This window comes from Oreochromis niloticus, linkage group LG3, assembly GCF_001858045.2.
Source record: "Oreochromis niloticus isolate F11D_XX linkage group LG3, O_niloticus_UMD_NMBU, whole genome shotgun sequence".
Taxonomy (NCBI): Eukaryota; Metazoa; Chordata; class Actinopteri; order Cichliformes; family Cichlidae; genus Oreochromis; species Oreochromis niloticus.
Window position 1 is genome coordinate 2,387,486 of NC_031967.2, and position 9,870 is coordinate 2,397,355.

A 9,870-nucleotide genomic window follows, 5' to 3' on the forward strand; every position below is an offset into this window, starting at 1 on the left:
TATTGATCTTTCCTAATAGCTCAAGAAATGGACCAATAGACATTCATCCTTTCAGGGTACTGAAAGGCTGTGATATTTATTATATAATAATTAATTCTTCTGAATTTGTTATTTTCAGAAATATGTGCTCCACTCTGTAAACGTGAACTTAAAGCCCAACTGAAGAAGAAGTTCCAGTGTGTGTTTGAGGGCATCGCTAAAGCAGGAAGCCCAACCCTTCTGAATCAGATCTACACAGAGCTCCACATCACAGAGGGAGGGACTGCAGAGGTCAATGATGAACATGAGGTCAGACAGATTGAAACAGCATCCAGGAAACCAGACAGACCAGAAACAACCATCAGACAAGAAGACCTCTTTAAAGCCTCACCTGGAAGAGATGAACCAATCAGAACAGTGCTGACAAAGGGAGTGGCTGGCATTGGGAAAACAGTCTTAACACAGAAATACAGCCTGGACTGGGCTGAAGACAAAGCCAACCAGGACTTCCAGTTCATATTTCCATTCACTTTCAGAGAGCTGAATGTGCTGAAAGAGGAAAAGTTCAGCTTGGTGGAACTTGTTCATCACTTCTTTAATCAAACTAACCAATCAGGAATCTGCAGGCTTGAAGACTTCCAGGTTGTGTTCATACTTGATGGTCTGGATGAGTGTCGACTTAATTTGGACTTCAACAAAACTAAAGTCCTGACTGAAACCAGAAAGTCCACCTCATTGGATGAGCTGCTGACAAACCTCATCAGAGGGAACCTGCTCCCTTCTGCTCGCCTTTGGATAACAACACGACCTGCAGCAGCCAATCAGATCCCTCCTCAGTGTGTCGACATGGTGACAGAGGTCAGAGGGTTCACTGACCCACAGAAGGAGGAGTACTTCAGGAAGAGATTCAGAGATGAGGAGCAGGCCAGCAGGATCATCTCCCACATCAAGAAAGCTCGAAGCCTCCACATCATGTGCCACATCCCAGTCTTCTGCTGGATCACTGCTACAGTTCTGGAGGATGTGCTGGAAACCAGAGAGGGAGGACAGCTGCCCAAGACCCTGACTGAGATGTACATCCACTTCCTGGTGGTTCAGGCCAAAGTCAAGAGGATCAAATATGATGGAGGAGCTGAGACAGATCCACACTGGAGTCCAGAGAGCAGGAAGATGATTGGGTCACTGGGAAAACTGGCTTTTGATCAGCTGCAGAAAGGAAACCTGATCTTCTATGAACCAGACCTGACAGAGTGTGGCATCGATATCAGAGCAGCCTCAGTGTACTCAGGAGTGTTCACACAGATCTTTAAAGAGGAGAGAGGACTGTACCAGGACAAGGTGTTCTGCTTCGTTCATCTCAGTGTTCAGGAGTTTCTGGCTGCTCTTCATGTCCACCTGACCTTCATCAACTCTGGACTCAATCTGCTGGAAGAACAACAAACAAGTTCTCAGACAGAGAAATACTTCTACCAGTGTGCTGTGAACAAGGCCTTACAGAGTCCCAATGGACACCTGGACTTGTTCCTTCGTTTTCTCTTGGGTCTGAAGACTAATCAAACTCGTTTGCAAGGCCTGATGACACAGACAGGAAGTAGCTCACAGACCAATCAAGAAGCAGTCAAGTACATCAAGAAGAAGCTCAGTGGGAATCTGTCTGCAGAGAAAAGCATCAATCTGTTCCACTGTCTGAATGAACTGAATGATCGTTCTCTACTGGAGGAGATCCAACAGTCCCTGAGATCAGGACGTCTCTCCACAGATAAACTGTCTCCTGCTCAGTGGTCAGCTCTGGTCTTCATCTTACTGTCATCAGAAAAAGATCTGGATGTGTTTGACCTGCAGAAATACTTTGCTTCAGAGGAGGCTCTTCTGAGGCTGCTGCCAGTGGTCAAAGTCTCTAAAAAAGCTCTGTAAGTTATAAAGTTTTTATTATTTAATTTGGTTGGTATGTTATGGAAAAACACACTGCCATCAAATTCTGTTTTGTTTTTGTCAGAATCACTGGAATATAATCACTGTACCTTTATATACACGTGACTTATAGAATAGAATAGAATAGAATAGAATTCAACTTTATTGTCATTGCACATGTCACAGGTACAGGGCAACGAAATGCAGTTTGCATCCATCCAGAAGTGCTTTAGCCATGATATAGATATATTACAATATATATTAGCAATAATATAGATATGTAAGTATATTACAGAAATGGGTCTATTATGGTATGTTATAATGTACACGGTATGAAGTATGTTATGAATATTCTATAACTATAAGTATGTACAGGCTATGAACAGGATATAAATATGAAATAAAAAAACTATACAGAAATGTGAACTATGCAAGTTATAAACAGTTATAGGATTAAAAATTATTGTACAGAATGATTATTTACACAGAACTATACAGTAGTGCAGTTAAGATAAGTGAGATATGTGGATAATTTCTACAGAGGCTATATAAAGTGCTAGTGGACTTATATTAATGCTGCTGCCCTCTTGTGGCTAAAGTGTAATTATGTTATTGTTATTAGGGAGGATTTGAGAGAAACAAGTGAGTCAGCACTAGGGCTGCACGATTAATCGTTAGAAAATCGCGATCTCGATTCATACTTATGTGCGATCTCATTTCCAAATGACAACTATTTAAAAAAAAAAAAAAAAAAAAAAAAAAAAAAGACGACGACGATTGTACCGCATTTTGATCCGGGACGTAATCTGCATGAAAACAAGCGCTCCCTCTTCCTGCTCAACAAATGACAAGGGCGGAGCCTTGTACCACGTGATACAGAAGCTGTGCCGTGATGCTCAAATTGGCAGGGAAAAAACAACGGAGAAAACGTCAGGGATGACGAGAAAGTGACAGGAGAAAATTCGTCCCGGTCAACCACCCAAACATCAATAACGGGAACCTTATACAGCGCTTCCCTATACACGTCGAACTCCCGCAGGCACAAAGAAATTACGGAGGCTATTACTTATCACCTGACCAAAGATATGGCTCCCATCAACACTGTGCAAAACGAGGGATTTAGGAAAATGATCAACACCCTAGACAAACGCTACACAGCGCCGTCCCGCAACTATTTTTCTATTGTTGCACTACCTGCTCTATACACGCAGTATCGAGCAACGGTGGAGACGGAATTTCAAGTAGTACAACATTTTGCGGCAACCACAAAATGTGAGGCATTTATTGTTTTTATGTTTATTTATTGTTTTTATCTTCAGTTTCAACTGTTACGAAGTTGATGTGCAGTTAATAAGTGCAATAAATATTTATATTGGAAAAGAAAATCGTGAGAGAATCGTGATCTCAATTCTAAGCAAAAAAATCGTGATTCTCATTTTATGCAAAATCGTGCAGCCCTAGTCAGCACCTTCACTTTAGCTTAAAAATCCAAATTCTTATGTCATCAGTTATAGTTGCATGTGTTCATTATCATAATTTAACCTTTAATATTGATGTCTTCAATTTATTTTGAGTAAAACAGCAATAATTTTATGGTTGTATTAAATAAATACATCACTAATGAATTATTTATTTCACAAATTAATTAAAAATGTACATAATTAATTAAAAAATATATTGATAATGAATTATTTAATGATGTATTTATTTAATTCACGTTGCTACTCCTTGCCCTGCATCGCTGTTCATAAATACATTTTATGTGAGGGATGTGAATGAGGATGATGAAGATCTGATGATAGCAGATAAAAACAGGCTGCAGAGACTTTGAGCCATACAGGGCACACAGTGTGTGTACAGAACAGCTGAAATCATTATGGAGGCCTCACTGGAATATGGAAGCATCACAGTACAGCTTCACTAAAGTCTCTGATATGAGATGAGAAATGAAGCAGCCAGAGCTTTTTCATGAGTGGAAATCCACTGTGACTGTGAGCTGCTGCTACAGCCTCCAGATTAGCCAGCAGCTCATCCTGCTCAACATTTTCTCACCAACTTTAATGGAAGTGTGATGTTTTCAGCTGGAGTGATGGTCAGGGTAGCTTCTCTCTCCTCTTCTTCTCCTCTTCCTCTTGTGCACGTTAGCATATGCTGCTTCCGGTGCGGAAACTCCTGTGGGGAGCTTTGTTTCCGGTGTCCTATTCGCGCTTTGTTTCCGGTCCAAAACAAGTTAAGCAAATGAATGAATCAAGCGGCGATTTACATTTCTATAGATGTTTTGGGCATTTACCCAATATATCTGTAAATGATGTTCATCGACTTGTCGATATTTTCCCCCGCGCCTCAGAGCAAAAGAGAAAAGAGATTCAAATGTTATATTTCTCAGCTGTCCCTCGTTTATCGCCGGTGTTATGTTCTAAAAATAACCAGCGATGGGTGAAATCAAGTAGCCAATTTTATTTTTGACGGTGCAAAACGTTTCGTGGACATCATGGACATCCAGTACTGAACTTCAGAGTCACGCTGCTAGCATCGATGCAGCGATTCTGTACAGGAGAGACGGCACGGAGGAGATCGTCTGCAGCGAGCAGGACGCAGGACACAATGTGACGTAAAATAAGCAAACTTGCACTCAAAAATCCGCCAAACAGCAGGTGAAAGGTGAACCGCGTTATAGTGAGGGACCTCTGTAATTTTGAAGGTAAGTCACAACAGACCCTTCGTAAAAACTAATGTATTGAAACCCTTAACAGCAGTCATTCATTTTTGTGTGGCTTTTTCATGGTTTGTTAACATGCTGTGTAGATGTGTACTTGACTTGCTGATATCGACATAACGGGGAAACATCTGGTTTGACTGTTGTTCAGCTGTAGTTTGAATGCTGAACATTTGCCTGTTTAAATCATCAGACCAGTCACTATACAGAGATGTGCTTCTGAATGTGGACGATGTGTCTTCTGCTACAGTGATGCAGTTCTGCTTGTGTTGAGTGATGTAAACAACTGATCGATCGAAACTCTTTAAACGTCAAAATTGATCATTAGATTTTTTATGACACAACAGTGGTGAGTGTTCCCACCTTCTGCTCTTTGTAACTTAACGCCATCTTTCCGTTTTCGAGTTTCGGACATGATTTTGGAGAATATCTTCGCAGTAGCGATTGACCGCAAAGTAAAGCTACCGGAAATGTACAACCCCACATCCGGTCTCAAACCAGGAAGTTAGCATTTTCCCGTGCACAGGATCTATTTGTAAAGCCACTTCTGCTGCTTTCATTCATTTGGAAGTCCTGTAGCTGAGTTTGGGAGAGACTAACAGCCTCGGCAGCAGAGGGGAGAAAGGCTGTAACACCACCACTTTACTCTGTTCTACCTGTCACATCATTTTATCAGGAAACATAGATATGCTCATGTTTTTACTATGTTTGTCTTGAAGATGGAAGAAGATCACATGGTGCTTTTTATTATTGTGTTGGTTTGTTTCCTGTCTCTTGGATGGAGCCCAGCTGTGCGTGGCCCCTGGGCCTGTGGTCAGAGTGTGTGCTGGATAATCCGGCCCAGGATGAGGCCAAACTGACATGGGATGAACTGTCTGCCACATAATTGAGCTTAGTGTAGTTTCATTTCTGCACAATTTAAAAACAACCAAAACTTTGTTCTGTCTTTTCTATGTTATACTGTAGACTTTCTTTGATACTGTGTCCAAAAGGAGCAGCTTTTACTTTGAAGGGGAGCCGTCTCTGTTTCCTCTTCAGGTTGGATGATGGAAGCAAATGAGTGTGTGATGTTCTTTCAGTGTTGCACTTTGTAGACGCTCCCTGAGCACTGGTCTCACAGCCAGCTGCACATAGAGACCAGTGTTGTTAGTCCAGGTCAGAAGATGACTTGTTGGAATGAAAATGAGCTTGTAGTTTGTCTGCTTTAATCATGTGACTGGAAAAAGGTGTTGGACTTCAAATATGTCCATTTCTTTCACACTTCACCTTTAAAAGTGAAGCCTTGTGGTTCCTGGAAGGAAAAACACTTTTTCAAGTCTTTGTCCTGTTTTTATGATAAATGTACGACTTTAATGTGAAACGTTCAGAGTTTTTCTCTTGTTGTGTTTGTTTGAAGCTGCTTCCTGTTGGCTTCAGCTGTTTGGAGTTTCCATTTTCTAAACTTCTACATTCTGAACCTTCTTCAGCTCTGAACAGATGATGAAACACTGAATGATTTCAAGCTCACACTTTGTCTAATAAACTTACATCTTTCATTCTTTATACAGATTGAGGAGCTGTGGTTTGTCAGAGATCAGCTGTGATTATCTGGCAGCAGCACTGAAGTCCAACCCCTCCCATCTGAGACAGCTGGAGCTGAGCTACAACAACAAGCTGCAGGATTCAGGAGTGAAGCATCTGTGTGGTTTCCTGGAGAGTCCAGGATGTGGACTTGAAACTCTGAGGTCAGTCAGCATGTTTTAGTTGTGCTGAGATGAATATGATGTGAAAGATATGCTGACACTAAACTGCAGACATCAGGCTGATATTATACTGATCCACACTGAGGATCTTCATGGTAAAGTCTGTTTTCTTCTTCTCTGGTGTAGTCCATTGACTGTAGCAGAACAATGTTCACATTTCAAACCTTCAAAGAAGAAGAAAAATCCTCCACTGGATAATTCACTGTGAAACTCTCCAACTCTTCATTCCACCTTAAAGTCTGTCTGACACTGAAAAAAGCAAAATGTGTGTTTGCTTTACAGACAGCAGTCCAACACAAACATACACACATCATCCAAAACACAGTCCAACATCCAAATCTCCTCCACTGCCAGCATGAATGATGGGAAAGAGAAGGAGGAACACTCTGACATTCAGGGTTAGAATGAGTTTCATGAAGCAGACTGTGAAGATCAAAGCTGCATTAGAAGCTTACATGAATGAATGAGTGGACAGAAGTGGACAGAGATCATCTGAAGCACTTCAAAGGCTTTAAATCAGCACATTTCTCTTTATTCTTTATCAACTCTGTTAGTTTCTCTCAGTTTTCTGTGGAATGAAGCTAACAGCAGGCTAATAAGATGCTGACCAATAGGTTTCTATTAAAGGTTGTAATTTGTATGTGAAAAAGTGCTTTGGCTCAGCAGGGATCAGCTTACAGGTAGAATACAGCTGCTGGATGGGATTAGCATGTCATAGCTATCTACCAAACTGCTAACTGGGGGATTTCAGGCCATCTATGGATCATTTTTGCTAACTGTTTATTCAGCTTAGGCTCACAGGGCTGCAGCCTGTGCCCTAGCTGTCATAGGGCAAGAGGCGTGGTCCACCTGCACAGGTGAGCAGTCCATCACAGGGCCAACAGAGAGAGACAGAGAAGCACTCTCTCACATCCACACCTACAGCCAATTTAGAAGCACCAATGAACCTAAGCAGCATTTCATTGGACTGTGGGAGAACATCCAACCTCCACAGAAAGGCCAACAAGCTTCAACCTACAACCTTCTTGCTTTAAGGCACTAGTGCCAACCACTTTTCCCCATTTCAGCCCAAATCCTGCATCTTCCTGTTTCTGACTCCAGGCCAGTTCCACTAACACTTTCTCATCAGACACTGCCACCTAGTGGAGGAAGTCTTAGTTCCATTTGAAGCTTCAGATGACAGTTAGTTCCTTTACAAAGAGGTGGAGGTGGTGGGGCCACAGCACCATCATCACTGAGTGCCATAGGACACTTAACCTTTGTTTCCATATGCTGGGAACTTCCTGTTGTTCCAAGGAGGACTGGAAAATGTGTGAAAACCTCCCAGTCAGTTCCTCACAGCACACTTCAATCATTTCCCTCCCACAGCATCAGGACCAGGGCTTTTTCTCTCTTTGGTCCCACTAAGAGATTTCCACACAAACACCTCATCAGTGGGACTCTCAGAGCTACCAGCCCTTTGCTACAATCACAAAACTCTTCATTGAAATCAATGATATCAAAGCTGGAATCCAATGAGTCCAAGTCTTCTGCTGATTCAGCATCACATTCATCTTTGCTCCTTGTTCTGCATCCCCACCATGGACTTCATTCCTTTCCAAGCCAGCCTTGAGTGTCCTTTATTCAGCTCATCCTCTGCTTTACTTTTACACCTGATTTTAGCTGCTTTATCTCTCTTTCAACAAGTTTCTGTGCCTCAATCTTTTTCTTCTCTCCCTCATAACAAGACAGCTTCTTCTGCCTGAGAACATGTTGGAGTGATTTACTAATCCAGGGCTGCTTATTGGGGAAAATACTTCCTGTTTTCAAAGTAATCCCATTTTTCCCAGAAAGAAATGTCAGTAGAAATCGATGATCTAAGTGAGAACATGAGCCTTTAAAAAGTCCCAGTGGGTGCAGTCAAAGCAGTCCCTCAGTCCCAGTATAGAGTCTTTGGTCCAGACTGGAACAACTGTGTGCCCAGTTTGAGCTCTCTTCAGTCCTGTGACCTGACAGACCCAGAGGGGCCATCACATCACATGTAGAAGCTCCCCTAATGGAGCCACAACACATGTCCAATACTTAGTCTGTCTTGTTGGACCAACTGGAAGAAATGATTCAAGGACTTAGTCACAGAACAGAGATTCAAATCTCCAAAATCCAACTGGCTGCATCAGGACATATAGTCTGAAACTCTGCACAGTTTCCTGTTTGAAGCTGCTTCCTGTTGGCTTCAGCTGTTTGGAGTTTCCATTTTCTAAACTTCTACATTCTGAACCTTCTTCAGCTCTGAACAGATGATGAAACACTGAATGATTTCAAGCTCACACTTTGTCTAATAAACTTACATCTTTCATTCTTTATACAGATTGGAGAGCTGTGGTTTGTCAGAGATCAGCTGTGATTATCTGGCAGCAGCACTGAAGTCCAACCCCTCCCATCTGAGACAGCTGGAGCTGAGCTGGACCAACCTGAAGGATCCAGATGTGAAGCAGCTGTCTGATCTTCAGCAGAGTCCAGAGTACAGACTGGAGACTCTGTGGTCAGTAGAGTGATGGAGTGAGTGGGTGGTGCTGTCAGCAGTATTGTACTAAACACAGTCAGTATGAAACAAAGATCCAGTGTTTCCTGTAAAGCTGCAGCTTCTCAGTGAAGCTGTGAGAGGAGAATGGTGACAGGCTTCAGGATTGGACACAAACACTTCCTGTTTCTGCCTTTTTGTCACCTTTATGGTCACCATGGTAACGGCTGACGCGCTCTGATCGAACACTGTCAACAGCCAATCAGCTCTCTGAACCAAACAGCACGCAGACCAATGACTGCATTCATTTCCAAGTTTAAAGCAGTGAAGAACACAGTCTGTAGGTGAGGAAGAATTTAGTGAGAGCAGATGTTTGGATGGAATTCCTCCAGTTAACAGCTGGAACCGTCCATCTGGATTGTTGGGCTTGTTGTTGGGGTTCCTACAGAGCTCAGAGTGGACACACCAAGCTTCTTCTAATGAATGAAAGTCCAAACTCAAACTAGGAGGGAAAAACATTTTCATCAACTTCAATAAAAATCCAAAGATTAGAAAAAGTGAAGCAACAATGAGTCCTAGTACAGTCCCAGCACTGAAGTCCCTGCTGCTCTTTATACTGGATGTGCTGCATCACTGACTGACAGCTGATGAAGAGTCTCTGGAAACACTCGTTTATCTCCTCTGCTCTTCCTTCTTCTCTCTGCAGGTGGAGCTGATGATGGTAAACAGGACGGTGTGTGTGCTGAGAGAGGAGGAGCTGTGTCCTGATGATCCAGAGAGGTTGAAGCAGCAGCAGCTTGTGTGTAGAGACGCTCTGACTGGGCCATGTTACTGGGAGGTGGAGAGGAGAGCTTCATCCAGCAGTGACTGACAGAGGAATGAAGTGCAGATGACTGTCAGTGCTGCAGAGTGAACTGCTCTGAGAACAGCTCCACTTCAGACACAATGTAGAGTCCAGCATCATCCCTGTGTGTCCCTCTGGATCTGACAGAGGATCATCAGTGTATCTGGACTGCTCTGCT

At 42.6% G+C, this 9,870-nt stretch overlaps 1 protein-coding gene and 1 long non-coding RNA gene across 8 annotated transcripts in view; both read left to right on the plus strand.

The window, feature by feature from the left end:
* The window catches only part of LOC112842667 (protein NLRC3), a 77,185-nt gene extending 75,164 nt beyond the window's left edge, over positions 1-2,021 (plus strand). For 4 of the 7 annotated variants that reach the window (XM_025899764.1, XM_025899770.1, XM_025899765.1 and 1 more), the window contains one exon: positions 119-2,019. In XM_025899764.1, the coding sequence (XP_025755549.1) occupies positions 119-1,893 (1,775 nt within the window). In that variant the 3' untranslated portion in view covers positions 1,894-2,019. Of the gene's footprint in view, positions 1-118 lie in introns of all 7 variants that reach the window. The other 3 variants (XM_025899758.1, XM_025899761.1, XM_025899775.1) reach the window with 3 other exon arrangements.
* Positions 2,022-6,276: 4,255 nt separating this feature from the next.
* Positions 6,277-9,615, plus strand: LOC109195966 (uncharacterized). Its single transcript, XR_003214752.1, has 3 exons — positions 6,277-6,330; positions 8,696-8,869; positions 9,555-9,615. It is a non-coding gene; the product is annotated as an uncharacterized LOC109195966 (long non-coding RNA).
* Positions 9,616-9,870: the final 255 nt, after the last annotated feature.